Source organism: Hyposmocoma kahamanoa, unplaced genomic scaffold, assembly GCF_003589595.1.
Source record: "Hyposmocoma kahamanoa isolate Upper Pololo Valley unplaced genomic scaffold, ASM358959v1 172, whole genome shotgun sequence".
NCBI lineage: Eukaryota > Metazoa > Arthropoda > Insecta > Lepidoptera > Cosmopterigidae > Hyposmocoma > Hyposmocoma kahamanoa.
In genome coordinates, this window is record NW_020653622.1 from 638,534 (window position 1) to 658,553 (window position 20,020).

The following is a 20,020-nucleotide window of genomic DNA, read 5'->3' on the forward strand; positions in this document are numbered from 1 at the left end:
GGAGCAAGCTCTACACTGTGTAGAGAATATGCGCAATGATTTTGATAGAAAATGAATTGAGACAAACGTGGGAATTATAAATTCATTTGAATAAAAAAGGAAAGCTGCGCTGCATTGTACATGCAATTTTATTTTTTTCACATTGACAATATTCCATAAAAATGTCGATAAATTCGCAGAATGTTATATTGTCAAAACATGGGATTTTTTCAATAAAGAATTTTGGACGAAATCAGCCCATAAAAGCTTAATAACTTAATGTAACGTTGTGATATCTCAGTAAATATTTTGATAGTATTATAAAATAAATGCTGTCGATCGTTTCAATATTAAGACATCCGTGTGGTGGACCCCGTTGTTTTGAAATAGAATGGTTTTATTCGAAAACTTACTGTAGTCTAGATTTAATAAGTTTTAAGAATTCTTCACTATGTATCCTAACATTACACGGCTTTGATTTTTCATATATTTTTCTTCCCTCAACGTTGGGTGCGTTTTGATTTACGGTTAAACAACTGTGGCCCAAATCAAACATTGTCGTTTTCAGAATGTGTGCCTACGGTTGGATCACAAATTTTTTTGAATATTGTGGATTCTGAACATGCCGTATAAACATTTTATTCCATTCTGTTATAGAACCGTGGAAAAATAACTAAAAAAACTAAGATATTGCAATTCTGACTGACATTATGTAAAATAAATTGTTGGTTCTGTACATTGAAGTCGCCTTACTTGGATTGGTGCAGGTTGTATTTATTAGTTCGCTATTCTAAATTTGTTGTTGATTGTTTTTTCTCTTACTATTTTCTCCTTTTTCCATGACTTTTAAGTTCACAGTTCTCTCCACCGCACATAAAGACCACCCAAGACTATCTCATACTAAGAATGATTTTATACATCTTAAATAAAAAAAAAAAAAGCTTACATGTTCATGAAATTTCGCTCTGACGTCATAGAAAGTCAAAGTCCAAAGTAAACCAAAACGCACCCGCATTATTTACTATAACATATTTTTACCTTCAAGCTTCCACGTTAATATTGCGTACTGCAATAGAATTGCCTTAATCGAAGTAGACTTATTTACCAATAGAGATTGAGCCCAAGCTAAGTTATTAAAATGCCTGTTAGGGAATAGATTTTGTAATTTAGATGAAACGTAGCATTATAGTCCACTTAGACGTAGCCAAAACCTAGAAGACACAGAATTCAAATGTACAGAAAACTTGACGAGTCGTTAAATGGAAACAATAATTTGCAAAACTACGGTAGACGGTAGGATTTCTGATCTGTGTGTAGGACACGCTTGGATAGTTATCACCTTCTTGCCCGTTCTTTAAGTAGGCAAGATGAGCCGAGTGCCAGCCGTCTACCTGTATAAGACGAAAGACAGCCTGATGGCGTATATAGTCTTTCTGACTAGTGTAGAGCGGTTTGAAATAACACTGTTTGACTTATGATCAGTGGTTTAGAAAGTTTTCATGACAACGTGGTAAACGGCAACTCTGGTCGAATGTTTTACAGATAATTAGTAGAATTAGTGGTTAAAACTACGCCTTTGTCTGCGTTGGAAAGACATACCACCGGACTGTCTTTCGTCTTATACGGTTGTTATGTCCCGGATAGAATGGGAAGGACTTGCGGTCATACGTCCAACGATTTTTGCCATGTTAAGAATACAGTTTTTTACTGGACTATGAAAAAGAACGAAGTCGAAAGAGAAGTGATGATTTATGATAGAGTATGTTTTTTTAGATTCTGAATCAACAGTGTCTCAAGAGAATATAATTATATACATATTTCTAAAGTCAATTCCTGAACAGGCATTTATACAATTGTGCAAGACGTTACGGAAAAATACGTTTTTTTGGCAACTGTTATGCCATAAATAGCTAGCGAATTTTTATTTTGGGATATTTGGTAAAGCGTCAAAGGACTACATGAGATATGGCTTCAAACGGTATTAAAAATGACTACCGTTGCCGAAATAGTTTGATTTCATTTGCCACAATTCCCCGAAACAGTACACGTGTACTGTTTTGTGGAATTGTAGCATTAACAATAATGCCTGAAAGATAATATCTTTTCGTGACGCCCTGTTACATCATTAATCCATGCGTATAATGGAGAAGCATACATTATGGAAAAAAAAGCTACGAGACAAAGAAAGCAAAGTGTACAATTATAGCATGTTATAAAGGAAAGGATTTTTTTTCATGGTGCGTAAGTTATTTTTTAAAATTTTGTGCAATTTTCGTTAAGACTCGTTTACATTTGTTGAATTTAAAAAAATGCAGTATTCTGGTACGTTATTACGACAACAATTGGATTTCTTTACTAAAGGAATTTTGTTAATCTTAAATGAAAAAGTGAATTATACTTCAGCTTATTTAATAAAAGAATGTAGTGTATATCTTCTTACTTAATAAAATATACTTTTTCTTATTTAATGCAATAAAGTTTTTTTATATACCAAGTGACAAGACAAGTCGTGGGCCTGTTGTTAAGCAGGGCACTGCCACCGCACTCGACACCTTGAGACATAAGTTGACAAGTCCCATGTACTTGTAATTTCACCATCGCCCTTCAAAACCGGAACGCACTAACACTTGCCGCTTGGCGGCAGAAATAGGTACGTTGGAAACATTGCCCTGGATCTTTGACTAGGAGCTCTAAAGTTCGGTTATTTAATGAAATATACTTGTTAGGTCTCTTCTTACTTCTTCAATAAAACTCGGTAGCCTCGTAATCTTCCGATTTATTAAAGCTTATGTAAGTGACTGTATACACATCTATGAAACTTATTTGAACACTATCGTAATCTATGTCCATGTGACTTAGTTCCGTAATCTTACAAGTCGAAGTTATGAATGAATACAATTCTTATTAGAATCTTATATTATATATGCCAATTCGGTGTCTCCCACATCGCACCGGCCCTATCAAGGTGCCGCGGACGCCCCCCGGCCAACCAGAACCCCTGAATTATTTACGTAATTCTATTCCCGTTTGCTTTGACCGGTCAGGCGAATCTCAGCCGCCCGTAACAATACTTCTGCTTGGTACCGGCGCGAAAATGACCATCGCGTGCTAATGCTCTAATAAGATGAGATAACTCTCGCAAGCAGTCCACAATTTGTGCTGCTGCCAAGGCTCTTTTTTTGTAAAAAAATTCTATTCAATATATATTCTATAATTCTATTTTACATCATAGAATTCTCTATCTGCGTAATTTTCAAGTTACTTTTCGGTGCCTAATTTCGGTGGCAATTAGCAAAGTGGCATTATTTAATATTGGAGTGTATTATAAATGTTATTTAATATTTTACGATAATATACTCGAATACTTAAATAACAAAAATTGCCACCGAAGTCAGGTAGATAAAACTAACCTGAAAATTTGCCCATCTACATCATATAAATCGTCGTAATATGCTTACCAGAAAAACGACCCCTTTAAATTAATTAAAGTAAACGAATCTTTAAAACCAGACATTGGATTTAAAAGTTAAAATGTCCAGTTAACATTTTAAGATGTCTATTGTCAGTTAGTTTTTAAGTATATTTAGGATGTGCCCCGTGTTTTAATTCTAGTCATATTTATTATTATTATTGTAATTGTTATGGGAAACTGACCAGTCGACAACCGCCTTGTGCAATACATTAGTTTTCTCTGCCTGATTTCGGTGGCAATTTTTATTTTTTAACTATTCGAGTGTATTATCGTGAAATATTAAATATGTAAGGATACCATGCTCGAATATTAAATAATACTTCGTGATAATATTCTAGAATATTTGAATTAAAAAATTGTCACCGGGATTAGGTAGAGAAAAGTAACCTGAAAATTAATCCAGAGCGGCAGTCCTTGTTATCGTATTGCTGACGTCGACTGGTCAGTTTCTCATATATAATTCTAACACAGGTATTTTAATTAATGATTTTTTTTTTGTAAATTTAAAGGTCTTTACAGACGCTACGATTTGGATGCCGACTTTAAAATTGAATAAAATAATTTATTTCGGGTCACTAACTTAATACAATACCATACATATATTCTTTGTTGCACACTGAGACTTTTGAATATAATACAAAAAAAAACACAGCAGGCGGCCTTATTGCTAGATAGCAATCCCATTCCAGTCAATTTTCGGGTTATACGAAAAACTATAAGATGCAGTTAATTGAAGGCGCAACTGAATACGTATTTATTTAACACACAATGCACTTACACAAAAGAAAATACAATGAAGTAAATAAATAAAAAATTAAAGAAATTAATGTTACATTTCCATTAACATTGTTAAGGGACGATATGTTACTAATGTTTTTTATCTTTTATATTTCGTATTTTTTACCTTAGTGTCATGCATGTCTTGTCTTCAACGTCTTTTATCAAGCTCTTATTGCTACATTACATAAAAACGCCGTTTTTAGCGTTAAAATTGAGGATAACAAACGTACGATTATTTTTGTTATTCGAAATCCTAACGTTAGGCAAATTAAAACTTAGCACTGGGAGAAGAAAAATGATTCCTGTTACAAAACCAGATAATTGTAGCAAGGATGTTTGTTCCCCTTACAAAAGAAATAAATTTGGTTACTCAAGGGTACAACAAGGAAAATTTGTGCAACTATTTTTCTCTTATCATGCTAATATTTTGTACAATTATAAGCGGATTAATTTGCTTCTTTCGAACAAAATCCGATCGTCTGTAAAGACCGTTTTTGGGAAAAGTACATATGACCCAACATGTTGGTTGATATGTCGATCAGTGTAGATGTGTATGAAATGTAAATAACGTGGATGGCAATGTATGCTTTTCTGATATATATATTATTATTATACATATATATATATATAAAAGGTTTGCAAGACTCTATGGTATTATTCATGACCCTTTATATAAAATTGTCACAAAAAGCCGATGGAATAGCAATTGTATTTTTCGTTATACAAGTGGAGTCGCCATAGTAAAGTGGGCGGACCTCCATAGTAAATCTTTGGGGGACCAGCTTAGTAAAAGTTTGGAGGCCCTCCATAGTAAAATTTGGTCGTATTGCGGGGCACAATAATTACCATGTAGAATGTGATATTTGCACATCGGGTTTTTGTGATATTTTTTTCCAATAAATACCTTTTCAAATATTTAAGTCGAAATTTTACTTGACATTCAGATGAAAATGATATCCATTCTTCATTAAAATTTTTAAAGTATTATAGAATTGGTAATTTTGTACTGAATATCAGGCTGAACTTCAAATTAGATGGTTAGCGAGCTGACAAGGAGTTACGTAGGATAATTATAAAAGGTAAATAATTTTTGTGCCGATTCCTAAACTTTTCTACAATATGACCGTATTGTGTATTTTGGATCGTAGTTTGTAATTAAAAGGTCCTTAAAAGTATGAATCGACGCAACAACGGCTGGTTTTAGTAATTTGTTTTTTATCATCAATTTTTTTACTTATGGTCCTACTTTATTAGCCGACATATTTTTAATATTGACGTTTTACTGTATGAATGTTTACTATGTGGACTCTGCCTTGAAATCGTGAAAAATGGTCAGCAGTTCCGTAGTAAATGTTAGTAACTGTTCGAACCAAATATATGAAGGGGGCTTTACTTGGTAAAATTGTTTGGTATCATATACTAAGCTGATAGTAAATGTTAATAACTATTGGTTCTAAAAGTATGAAATAGCATTATCTTTTTTTTGCTATTTGAAAGGGGGTCTAATAGTAAAATTTCTTTCCGTTTTCATATAATAATTTTTTTTTATAGTATGTCGGCTTATTGAGGATCTTATATGTCTATCGCTTCCACATATCTTTTTAAACTTTCTGTACATTTTTTTCTACAATTTTCATGCCTACGGATTGGATGAGGTAATACTAACATATTTAATACCATACATTTTTAATTAAAATACATAATAATATGTGTTTTTTACGTGTGTTTGTGTGGTGTTTAAGATTTTTTTTTATCTTGTTTACTATGACCACTTCTCATTTTGATCAATTTGAATTTATAGCAATTATTGACGTCATATTTAGTTATCGCATGAAGTGGTTACAATACAGTCATTCATAAAATTATTCTACTGACATTTTTGTGGACAGTTTTTTATTATTATTTTTACGTTGGTGTGACTATGTACGGTTGATTTGCCGTAGATCCGTTGGGTACGATGAGAATCTAAAAAGGGACAACACAAATTAAACATTCACATCACATGCACATATAAAAAGAAAATAAAAGAGGGGAGTGGGTTTATAAATATATAGGTATTATACTGTAATTTTTCAACCTTGACCATGGTAGAATCGTCACATCGTAACATCGATGGGCAATTATAAAATTTGAATTAATATTTGCTTTTGTCACAAAAACCTTTATACTATAATTTTCATTATGTATTTCTGCCGCTCGGGACGTTGGGCATATAATAGTTTTTTATTTAAGACAACATAGGACCACTTGTTAGTTTTACAGATACCTTAGGTACTATGTTAGTTTACAGTTCAATATTTATAACTGTAATAAAATAAAATTGAAATAATTTAACATTAAAAACCAAAAATTTACATATTATAATACAATAAACATTAGATATGAATAAAATAAAATAAAAAATGTTGGGTTTGGGTAATGTTCAGTTTTCTCTGCTTAATTTCGGTGGCAGTTGTTATATTATTTAAATATTGTATGATATTATCAATCATCATCGAGTATCTAACCAGAAATAGAGACGAAATAAGGACCATACATTCCTGGATCAGTGATACATCACTATATAAATAAACATATAAATATCAACTCTCGTTGACACTGAAATATAGAAGCGCCAACAACTGACCTGTGTGTATATGTATATGTCTTCGTATATTCCAAAAATATTCTGTAGTTATTGTAAAAAATATTAATATCTCTAACAATGGCGTACTGTTCCATTCGGTGGTGTGGGGAAAAACAGCAAAAGGTCTAATTACAAAACAAACGGAATCAAAATTATAGCAAAGCTCAAGTTAACTGGTCGATTTGAAGTGAAACCATTGACGACACTCGTCAGTTGTTTCGCATTCGGGCTGGCCAATCGGAGCGCAGTTGTCACGTTAATTATATAGCAGAATAGCTTTCAAACAAATTAAATGACATTTCGTCTCTTATTTCTGGTTATATACTCGATGATTATCAAGAAGTATTATTTAATATCCTAATGTAGTAACCTGAAATATTTAATATTTCATAATAATTTACTCGAATACCCGAATAATACGAATTGCCACCGAAATTTGGTAGAGAAAACTAACCTGAAAATTACCCTTATATTATAGGGCTAGAAGTAACAAGGAGCTGGAATTTTATTTCTGGCACTTCCCTATAGTATGGACTGTTCGACGCTTGTAAGGAATAAAATTAGTTTTAATTTCTAATATAAAGTTACTTTAAACAGGTCTCCTGTAATATTATCCAAACGTTAGACGTTTTAGCTTTCCATCGTCGATTTATATTTACTGTACAAAATTTCTTGTTTCCCTTTATTTAGAGACAAAAATAGGACATTATATTCCAAATCTATAGTGTACTTCAACCGTAATTCTACAAATTGATGACAAAGCATCTAGAAATGTGTCGATTTGCGAGACCACGTCAATACCACTATGTAGCTATGTAAATACCAATCTTGCAGCTACAAAAGCAAAGTTTCAGAGTTGTAGCCACTATTTTCTATATACGTGCTGATCGATCAAACAGACTTAATTGTAAATCATCTCAGTTGAGTGTAAATGGCTGGATTTTGTACGTTTGGTGTTCTGCTAAAAGTTAAAAGTAATCACGTGCCAGTGGCTAGCCATCCAAATACTATTCAACTGCCATTGCAATTTTTTGGTATACTGCTCTTCAATGGCGTGTGGTTGGCATATCGAAGGCGTAGTGCACAAATGCTATTTCATTTTCATAGTAGTTTTAGTAAGGCAACGTTGATCGTTAGTGATTGAATGAATGAATGACATCACTGCCATTCCATCGACTTTTTATTGAGACTCGACTGCCATTGCAGCTAGATTTTAGCAGAATAGCAAATATCATCGTAATTGCAATGGAATTACATTGGCCAATGGTTTAAAGAAAATTATCAGGGGTCCCAAGTCTGTGCTAATTGTTTATATTGCAGTTATGATAATATTTGTCAGCCATTAGAGCTTTTAATATCACTTGAACGAATTTGGTGTATGAACGCAAAACTAACAACGTCGCAATAACTAACAACTAACAAAATTGCAATGGCAGTTGAGTCTCAATATAGAGTGTCAGTGGAATGGCATTCATTCATTCAATCACCAACGACAGAGTTAGCCTCACTACGTCTACTATGGATATTACTATGGACATCTTAACTTTTATTATTAAAATCGGCAATTTAGTCTTCAAATTACATATTATAATGTGGGATAGTCAAAAAAAAAAGGGATAAATAGGTGAAATTTATTTATTCTTGCTGCTTCCTATTCCGTCGTGCATCAAACAGAAGACCCACACGCTCGTCTTCTCTTCTGTAAAAAAAAATAAAAAAAATCGTTTCTCTCTCTCTTGTATAATTCTTCCCTCTCACTCCCGCGTTTAGATACGTTCGCTAATTGCCTAAATTATAATAATGCTTGCATTGAGATCTAGCAATCCCACATATATATAATTTTACTAGACTACACCATTGAAGTGCCATAGACTCACCATTATAGAGCGGAATACCAAAACATTGCAATGGCAGTTGAATAGTAGCACGACAGTAGTGTAGCTCCTTGTGAAAGAGTTCGTCCATGGTAGCACTGCCACCTTACCTATTTCTGCCGCCAATCAGTAATGTCAGCATTACTGTGTTCCGGTTTTATAGGGTAAGGAAGCTGGTAAAATTACAGGCACGTGGGACTTGTCAACTTATGTCTCAGGGTGAAGAGTGCAGTGGCAGTGCCCCTCAGATCTTTGCGATTCTGAGTGGTACTGCAACTGTTATGGATAGGCGTCTAGTTACCATTACGCGCACGACTTGTTTGTCTCGTGACTAGATATTATAAAAAAAAGGCTACTGCTAGCCCACGGAAGACGAACAACAATGGAAGTGGCATAAGCCTTGATTACTATGAGAACCGATGTCGCCAAAACTCTCACATTCTTTATTTGAAACACTGCAAACAAAATCTTGATATTGATTGGTCGTAGTTTTTAATTTAAAAAGAAATAACAAATTCTGGATAGTTAATATTATTTAAAATGTACCCTGTTGGCATATCGTTGAAACTTCAATACCATTATTGTACTACTAATACATATTATTGCAAGTTGCGATGTTTTGATATTATATTGAAATTTCAATCAATGTACTACCATCTAGCGGTCAATTGCTGAACGACCACGATTTGGAGATATTAATTTAGTTCTCCAAAAAGAAGCGACCATATTGCAGGGGTGTAATAAGCTTATTATAATAAGTATTATTTTTGGTGCGGCTCTAATTTTTGCACTCCAAAACAGCACAATAAGGCATTTTTCTAGGATTTTGGAGAATTTGCACGAAAGAATGACACAACCATACCATACAAAACGAAAATGGCGGACTGAGTTCAGATAGGTCTTTGGAGTCCTGTAGTTGGTACGCGTCAGACGCTAACTACTCCTACTGTATTTATTGTTCTGTGGGCTAGTTTTTGACAAGCAAGTATTAACTTTTAATAGAATACCAAACGTTCAAAATCCTGCCATTGACTCTATCGACATGCAACTCAGATGACAGACTTTGGGGTCCAGTACTGTCAAACAAAAGAACTGATCCTTTTTGAAATTTTCGTTACATAGTGCAATAACCTGTTTTTTTTCCGCAGGACTCTTGCGCTACAAAGTGGACTTCCAATCAATGCAGCTGGACGATGAGGAGATTGACAACCTGTACGACGTCGACGATTACTAAACGCGTCCGTAATTTCTGTCCACCCCGTCGCAGTCTGTTGTGTTTCACTCAATGCGACTGTGCAATTGTAGTTCTAGTAGTAAAATTTTAACATTAAACGGACGTCCCGATGCAAGGCACGGGTCTTCTACGAATAGGGTCAGGATGTTTTGGTTTACTGTTGATGTTAGTTGCAGTCAATATGTATATATGCAACTGTAATGACCCGTAAACGTTCCACTGTAATAATTATTTGCACAAAAATCCATCTTTTAAGTAAAACACAACACACTAAAATGGATTAGGGTGTAGATTGCCCTTGTAAAAAAACAAATTGCATTTGGAACTATGTCACAATTAAATTTAATTATACATTTGTATGAACTAGTAAATTGGATATGGAACTGATATATTTATAATTATTTAGACATGGTTCCATGTGCACACACAAGCGTTGCGTAACATTTTTAAAACTACTATATATATATATATATAAAAAACCTAAAGTCCAAATAAAGAACTTTTACTCTTATGCCTTTTTTATGTAGATAATAAAGACTACTGACCCTGTCCCCTATCCGGGTCTGTCCCGCATCCAATACTATCCCGTATCCGGTAAGGTTTTGTATCCGTTGCTGGGGCACTACTCTCGAAACACAAGCACGAAATGCATGTTACGGCCGTTTTCTCACTATAGATGATCTACAGACTTGAGTTTCGATCGGCAGGCTTATTACCGAACTTTAGCAACCGGTTGTTAATTGTACAATAGCAACGCGATTGCTACCAGTTGCGATTGCTAAGTTGGTATTACGGTTCGGTAATACGAAAAAGCAACCGGTCGCTTTCTGTCAAAGCATTTTCATGCAGTTTTAGTTTATTAGTTGCTCGCGGGAGGCGCTGTAGTCGACTGGTCGCAATTGTTCGTTCCGTAATACGAATTTATGTTTTGACAGCGATAATCGTGCAACTATTGCTAAAACGACTGGTCGCTAAAGATCGGTAATAAGCCTGCGGGGCTAGAATTAAGAATGTATGACCCTAGGTCATCCATAGTGGGAAAACGGCCTAAACTACAGATTGCGTGCTGGGGCGTGGCTGCTGCTCCGTATCCGGTACTGTCCCGTAATCTGATGCTGTCCCTATTTATTTATTTAAAAGGAAGATCAACAGCTTAAAACTAAATTAAATAATAATAGTAACAAATGAGAGCCAATTACGACTCCTCACATGTATAAATATAATAAGGAATGTGGGTGCACAATTTACCTAATTTATTAAATAAAACATTTTAAAAAATCCTAATCCGATGATGTCCTGATTTCGAGACTGTCCCGTAAAATACTGGCGCGGGACAGTAAAATTAAGGTGTGCCTTATTCCAACAGGACCAAGGACGAGTTTTTGAAATTTGCCTAGCCCGATGAAAAGTAGCTATTTAGTAGGTTCTTTGTCGCAAAAAACTAGATTTAGTTGGGCTGCCGTTCAAAATTTATAAGGGTGCTTTACTGTCTACGCTGGAATAAGCTTATTCCAATGAAATGCCGGTTTATATTTTTTTAGTTAATGTAGATAGGAAGCGTATACCTTAAAATAGGAAATTAATTAATAACAACGCACACACTCAACACAGCTCTGCACTAGGGAAACCCTGTGTCGCGGGTGCCATGGACACACACAGACAACCACAAATTACACCCAAACTCACGAGAGATATAAATTTAGGTCATACAAATATTTCTCCCGACCCGGGAATCGAACCTGAGACCTCTGCGTGGCAGTCCGGCATGGTAACCGTTCGACCACAGAGGCAGTTACATATAGCAATTATTGATAACACATACTTCTGGAAAATCTGCTCCCTTCATGTTGAACAAAGTGGCGACCAGCCATCCTGATATCAGAATGGCTGGTCAATTATTTTTTTAAATTTCTCAAAATACATCAAAGGTAGCAATTATTTAGAAATATGTAGTAGCAAATAGGTAGCAACTCTTGAATATTCACTCGGTGCCAGACGCCACAGGCGACCAGCCATCCTTACGGTCACGGCTGGACTGCCTTTTTTTTTAATAATAAAGCACACACTCAAGATAGCCCCGCACTAGGAAAACCTTGTGTCGCGGGTGCCATGGACACACACATAGACAGCCACAATTTACACCCAACTCACGAGAGAAATAAATGTAGGCCATACAAATATTTCTCCCGGCCCGGGAATCGAACCTAGAACCTCTGCGTGGCAGTCTGATATGGTAACCGTTCGGCCACAGAGGCTGTTAAAACAAGAGGTCTCGGGTTCGATTCCCGATGGTGATGGGAGAAAAATCTGTATATATATATATATATAATATTAATACAGTATTTATGTGGTCTGTGTTAATACACTACAGCATCTACGTACCACCGCCTCGCTATTGAAGACTACCAAAAAATTGCAACGGCAGTTGAATGGTAAGTCAATGGCTACCCACTGAGAAGCTTCTACACTTAACTTTTGGCAGAATACCAAATGTACAAAGTCCAGCCATTTACACTCTATCGCACATAACTGAGATGATAAAATTATAAATAGCATAGGGCCCTAGGGCCCAATTCTGCTAATTTTCGTAAAATCACTGTTCATTATAATTCCATTAAGACTTAATTGATATTATAATGCAGTTACGCCAATATTTGTTAATTTCTTCTTCTTTTAAATGTTAGGGCCCCATCGAAATAATCGATGATTTTGCCAATGTCAAGTAAAAATAACTATGTACGGTAGTTCCATTGACTTACAAATAAATGGACGACGGGTCTAATACAAAAACCACGAAAAAAATGTCCCAAGTCAACCTATTCGAAATTTAAATTGTAATGTCATCGCAGTATCGCGCTGTCAGTAGAACAAATGAAGACTAAAGCGGAGTTTGGCGCTCTGTATACGATTTTAGCGCCTTACAAGTGCGGACACTTTTTAGCGCGGACCCGACGTCCATATAATTGTAAGTCAATGGGTAGTTCAGTATTATTATAAAAATTATACAAAAAAAATGGCGATTTCGCCAATGTCCTGTTAAAAATCAGCTAAAATCTAGTTACAATGGCAGATGAGAGTCTATAAAGTGTCAGTGGAATGGCAGTGATGACATTCATTCAACAATTACTATAGATCGATGTTGCCTTACTGATCGATGTTGTTGTTATCTTAATTTTTATCTCTTCTATCAGCAATTTAGTCTTTGAATGGAATATATATTTTCTCAAACATGCTCGGAAATATTTGCATTCCTTTAAAAAAATGTACACAGAAAGTTTGACATTTACGGACCATGCGACTTCTTCTCGGCCAAGGCCTGCAAAGTAAGTGTGAAAATCCATTATTGTCCTCTTTCCTAAACTTTTAAATCTACCTACTATTAATGAACGATATAAACAGCCAAAAGAAAAACTTATACATATAAACAGCCAAAAGAAAAACTTATACAACAAGTCTAGCAGACTACTATTAACGTGCTTGGAACAATAACGTTTTCTTTTACCAATAGTCGTAACACGTCAAATATCACTTTTAATTTATTTTTCTATTTTTTCTATTAAACATCTGCCTCTCTTTGGTCTTTTATTGTTTCCTCACATTGTTTGAGAAAAATTCTATACATGCCTCGGCGGGAACAGGGATTGCTTGACTCTTATTAATACAAGGCTTCGCTGGCCTTCGTCCTTGTAACTCATACTCGTTTAGCAATCTCTCACTGCAATAATTTACTAAAGACACACAACTGAGAATGATTTAAAATTAGCAGACTTGAACACCAGGTGAAGCGATATGCAATAAATTTGCAAAATTTTCCATTAGCGCAAAAAAACACCTCTAGCTACGATAACTGAATAAACAAGCAAAAAAGGCATGGCCCTGAGAGGAGACGACCAAAAAATTCCGCAGCTTTCGAATCGAAACTGTTGCGTCATGATTGTAGTTTTAAAACTTGTACAGATCGCGTTATACAGATTGTTATAAAACGATTTATAACGGTGGTGGAAAAGTAAAGATTAACAATTCGAGTGTATGTTTTTTTTTCTATGTATGTTACGCCATAACTACGGCATTTGTGAACCGATGTTGATGATTCTTTTTTTGTACGAAAGAGGGTACTTCAGCATTGGTCCCATTTAAATTTGAATAAAATATTCGACCTCTAAGGCTCGTATTCTAGTACTCTACTCAATGCTCAAGTCAGGATTTGAGTATGGTTTAAAGCACTCGAAATCATACTCAAGTCCCTGCCATTAGGGTCGTAATCCCAGTGCTTGTGTTTCCAGTGCAATCCTGACTTGAGCATTGAGTAGAGTTCTAGAATACGACCCTTAGAGTGGCAAAGTAGGGGATGAATCCGGTTTCGCACACTTTCCGGTAACTAGTTTCAATAAAACTTGGCAAATAGATGTAATTCCACCAACTTGGTCGGTTTTATTTTTAAGTAAAAAAGTTATATATTAACATTTTGTTTTAAATTACTGGTATTCATTGTCACAGTCACATTGTTTCAGTTTCCATATCGACAATTAAAAGATAAAATCGTATAAATAGTTTAGTCGCAATAGAAGTTCCTTGTGAAAGATGTTTGACCTTGTCCACGGTAGTACCGTAACTATTTTTGCCGCCATGCGGTAATGTCAGCATTACTACGTTCCGGTTTTGAAAGGGTAAGGGCACTGGTGAAATTACAGGCACATGGGACTTGTCAATTTATGTCTCAGGGTGACGGGCGCAGTGGGAGTGTTTCTCAGATCTTTGCGATGTAAAACTGTAAAATTGCTATGGACAGGCGTGTCGCTTAACACCAAGCGCAAAACAAAAATATAAATAATAGAAATAAGATTATTTATTCTTCGTTTTGCTCAATGGCGGTTCCTACTTTTTAAGATTTCGCCAGTGTCGAGTTTTCCGCTTAGCAGAATGTAAGGGCTAAAAAATAAGTTTTTCTGTAAATATGGCCGCCACAAAGAGGATAGGCAATTTGAGGCCGCGTGCTTGGATTGACTCGGGATTCCTTAAAACGGGCCGATACGGGTATTTTAGTTCGAGATTCGTATAATTTCGCGTTTTAATCTTCGATTAAGGCACAATAGCACTATCCTATTCCACTTTAAACTAGATTTCACAAAATAATTGAAAGTCAAAATAAAAACGACACTTTTCCCTCCAAAAGGTCCAGAGCGAATCCAGATTATTTATTGACCATTGGCTATGGAGCCATCAGCTTAAAAAGGTAACAAATAACTAAGGAACGAAATTTTTTTTATGATCTCAAATGATGGGACGAACGAATCGTGAAAAAGCGACACACCTGTCCATGAGAGTTACAGTCTATACAGAGCTATAAATCTCAAAGATCTAAGGGACACTGGATACACACCACTGCGTCTGTCAGCCTGAGACTTAAGTTGAAAAGTCCCCTGTGCTTGTAATTTCATTACCATTCTTTTTAACATCCTTACTCTTCAAAATCGAAACGCAGTAATGCTAACATTATTGCTCGGTGGCAGATATAGGTAGTGTTGTGTAGGACATGAAATTAAAATGAGTTTGAACGAGTACCTCATTTGGAAAAATGAGGCGGTACTATGTCCTACTTCAAATGAGGTCAGGTAGTGGTAAGAATGTTTGCACCTATGGCAATGACTCAACAAATGGAATATTAAGCACATTTTCGTAATTTGATAGTATCAATTAATTGGATAACTTAAGTGTTATGATATAAATAAAATAAATGCTAATTTTATTTAGTACTATGATAGCATGATTATATGATGTAAAATCAGCTAAAAAGCGGGCAGTGCAGGACCAATTGTTGCATTTGTGGAATTCGAAGCAGTGTAATAATAATAATAATAATAACGCACACACTCAACATAGCCCCGCACTAGGGAAACCCTGTGTCGCGGGTGCCAAGGACACACACATAGACAACCACAAATTACACCCAAACTCACGAGAGAAATAAATGTAGGCCATACACATGTTTCTCCCGGCCTGGGAATTGAACCCCGGACCTCGGCATGGCAGTCCGGCATGGTAACCGTTCGGCCACGGAGGCAGTTGAGTGTGACATGAGTGAGGCTGTGACATGAGGTGAGGTATGAGGTGGAACATTTGTATGACATGAGGTGTTGTGACAAACAAACCAAGCGATTGGTACAAACGAGTTGCCTCGTAACTCAACACTAGAGATAGGTAAGCTGGCATTACTTCCCTGGACAAACTTTCACAAGGAGCTCTATTGCTGCTTAAACTAAAAATAAATTCGTATAAAAAACATTAACAAAAAAAAGACGCCATTTTAAGACTAATAAATACATATATGGTAGTAAAATGTTTCGTCCTTCGGAACAGGCTAAGGCGTCTAATTGGTCATAGTGAATCTTAAATGTGATCTCAAATCAGATCTAAAATGTGTAATTTTACTTCAATAGTTTAATTTTCTGACCATTTTTTCTGAAAATCTTTACGGTAGCCATTTCGAAACTCTCGAAATAATTCGAACCAATAAATAAAAAGAAAACAACGGACAGTACACTTTAAGTTTAGAGCGAAAGAGACAAATAACTTTTTTCTGATTGTTTTTACGTAATAAAAAAACTCAACATCATCTGTTGTTTTTACGTAGCGGTTACTACCATGAAAAAAGGGCAGGCGATATCTCGTCAAGCCACGTGCTAATTACAAATTTTCTTTGTCGCCTTTTATTCTAGTTACATCTCTCACGTAGGTTCAAATTTATCAACTGAGCAGTTTTAAAACATAATAGTAGTGTCTAAGTTCGTTGAAATTACATTATCTGTATTAATTAAATTTTTATTGAATTGATATTCAATTATTTTTTGTGAAATTACTCCACTAGTTATTAATACAAAGATCGAACACTCAGAAAAAATTCCTTCGATCCGGTCGGATTCGAACCGACGTCTTCTTGCATACCGTGCCAGACGCTATACTAACTAAGCCACTGAACGAACCAACGGACCTCACGAATTTTTCTATGTGTTTGCGTCGTGTCTTTGTACTTGGTATTTCAACGACATTATCTGACATTATCTGTTTATTCTGTTCTTTGTACACAGCAAGATAATCTATCACAAAGTCGAACATTTTTTTGTCCGAAATAACGTTTGTTCGAATTTTCATTACACCGAAAACCGAATTATAACGAAACAGTTGTTCTTTCAGGATATGTTGAACGTTTATCGTAAAGACACGATTAGGTTCGGTTAGTTTAGGTTAAGTTAGGTTTAAAAGACAAAACATTTTCCTCTCAAAATTACTTTCGAGGTTATGAAATTTCGACCAAACGTTATTTCTGGAAAATGTCATTTCGGCAAAGTATTCTTTAATGCTATAAGTGCGGTATGGTCGGTGGTCGGTACGTTTAGCATTTGAGGTGTGAAAGCATCGAGTATATAACCAGAAATAGAGACGAAATGTCATTTAATTTGAAAACTATACTGCCAAATCATTACGGTGACAACTGCGCTCCGATTGGCCCATATGAGTTGCCAGGGATGGATGGCTCTTATTTCGTCTCTATTTCTGGTTATATACTCGATGTTTTAAGGCAATTCAATCTAAGCAACTACATGTTCCAAACATGTTGTTGAATTTAGTCAAATTCAAATTCAAATTCAAGTTCAAAATAATCTTTATTTCATAGGTAAGCATTATTACACTTGAAATCGTCACAATAGTTAAACTCTACCGCTCATTCGTAAGGCAGATTCCCCTGAGAAGAATGAGCAAGAAACTCTAGGGGTTGCTATTTGTAAATAACATTTAATATTGTACATCAGAGACATCAGAGATCGAGACTACCTCCATGAGCTAAACGGGTTACTACCACGGATTTTTGTCATCCAAGTACGCAGAAGTTGTATAATAACCTTTAGTATAAAGTTTTTGTTTCACTATAGTTTTAAACCTCGTGAAAGGCAAATTTTGTATATCAACCGGAATCTTGTTATAGACGCGTATACATTGCCCCTTAAATGATTTTTTGACTTTGTGAAGGCGACTATCAAGTGGTGGTCGAAAAGGCTCGAGCCTTTTAGCCCTAAATTTAAAGTTTGCGAGTCTTTTTTAAAGGCGGACTCACAAAAGAGTTCGAAAAGGCTCGAGCCTTTTAGAACTAAATTTAAAGCTTGCGAGCCATTTTTAAAGGCGGACTCACAAATCAGTAGTTCTAAAATTGCTCACTATAAAAGGGTTTGAGGCTTTTTTAGGCCGAGGCTTTTTTTAAAGCCTTTTTAGAAGACTGGCGTTAGCGGTCAAAAAGGCTCGAGCTTTTTAGCCTTTTTTTAAGACTCACCGCTTTATAGTGATGGCTACAATATTAATAATAATAAATGGATAATAATAAATATGTCACTACATATGCACACAACGCTATCTAGTCCCAAAGTAAGCAAACTAAAGCTTGTGTTATGGATACTAGACAACCGAAAAACAAACATTTACATTTATAGACACAGAACAAATTATCATGTTCATTACACAAACATTTGTCCTCGGTGGGAATCGAACCCACGACCTCTGGATTAGCAGTCAGGATTACTAACCACTACGCCACGACGCCACTATTCTAAAAAGGCTTTAAAAAAGCCTAGGCCTAAAAAAAGCCTCAAGCCCTTTTTTAGTGAGCCATTTTAGAACTACTGTTTTGTGGGTCCGCCTTTAAAAAAGACTCGCAAGCTTTAAATTTAGGGCTACAAGGCTTGAGCCTTTTTGACGGCTAGCAAAAGCCATAAATACAATTAGCCTCGAGGGCTTGAGAGTTATTTAGCTTTTTAGCCTTCTAGCCATCGCTATAAAGCGGCGAGTCTTAAAAAAGGGCTAAAAGGCTCGAGCCTTTTCGACCAAGTATCAAGAAAAGCTAGTTTATTTCTATTCCTCGTATTAATGTTATGTCTGTCACTATTTTTCATAAATAAATTACTATTCCTTCTAACATAAATTACATTTTCATAAATGTACTGTGAGGCTAGTGTAAGAATGTTAATTTCCTTAAACTTATCTCTCAAAGATATTTTGGGGCCCATATTGTAAATTGCCCTAACTGCACGTTTCTGCAGGACAAATATTCTATTGATATCGGCGGGCGGCATTACCCCAAAGCAAAATGCCGTATGTCATTAGACTGTGAAAATAGCTGAAGTAAACCAATCTAGCGGTTTCGACGTCTGAAAGTTTCCTTATTTTTTTAATCGCGTACACTGCAGAGCCGAGCCGTTTTGATAACTTACTTATATGGGGACCCCATTGCAATTTAGCATCTAACGTTATACCTAGAAATACAACTGTATCCACAAGATTCAATTTTTCGTTTCTAACTACAATGTTTGTAACCGTCTCTCTAACATTGGGTAATGTAAATTTCACACAATTTGTTTTTTTCTCATTAAGAAGTAGGTTATTAACAGCAAACCAATCAACTACTTTAGATATAGCATTGTTCACATCGTCGTAGGAACATTGGTGCCTTTTAACTTTAAATAATAAGGAAGTATCATCAGCAAACAATACTATCTCATGTTTTATACCCTCTACAAGGCTAGGTAAGTCATTAATATAAATTAAAATAAAAATGGGCCTAGAATTGAACCTTGAGGGACACCCATGCTAATTGCAGATCCTGACGATCTAGTACCGTTAACATCGACCCTCTGTACCCTACCACGCAAATACGATTTAAGAAGGTCGAGATCACGTCCCGCCACAATGGCGAAGTTTCCTGACCAGTGTATCATGGTGCACACAATCAAAAGCTTTGGAAAGGTCACAGAATACACCAATAGCGTCATGTGAGACTTCCCATGCATCAAATATATGATTAATCAACTCGACACCAGCATCGGTTGTAGAGCGACCCCGAGTGAAACCAAATTGTTTAGGAGACATTAAGTTATAACCTCTTATTTATACATTGACTTACAAATAAATGGACGACGGGTCTAATACAAAAACCACGAAAAAATGTCCCAAGCCAACCTATTTAAACGTAGTGACATGTAAAGGAATATGAAAAAGCTAAAACGTTCAAT

General features: G+C 35.5%; 1 protein-coding gene across 1 annotated transcript in view; it reads left to right on the forward strand.

Annotated features, from left to right (window-relative positions):
* The window catches only part of LOC113225754 (eukaryotic peptide chain release factor subunit 1), a 53,298-nt gene extending 43,045 nt beyond the window's left edge, over positions 1-10,253 (forward strand). Inside the window, exon 8 of the mRNA XM_026458164.1 lies at positions 9,880-10,253. Coding sequence (XP_026313949.1) covers positions 9,880-9,965 — 86 coding nt within the window. The 3' untranslated portion in view covers positions 9,966-10,253. The remainder of the gene's footprint in view (positions 1-9,879) is intronic.
* Positions 10,254-20,020: the final 9,767 nt, after the last annotated feature.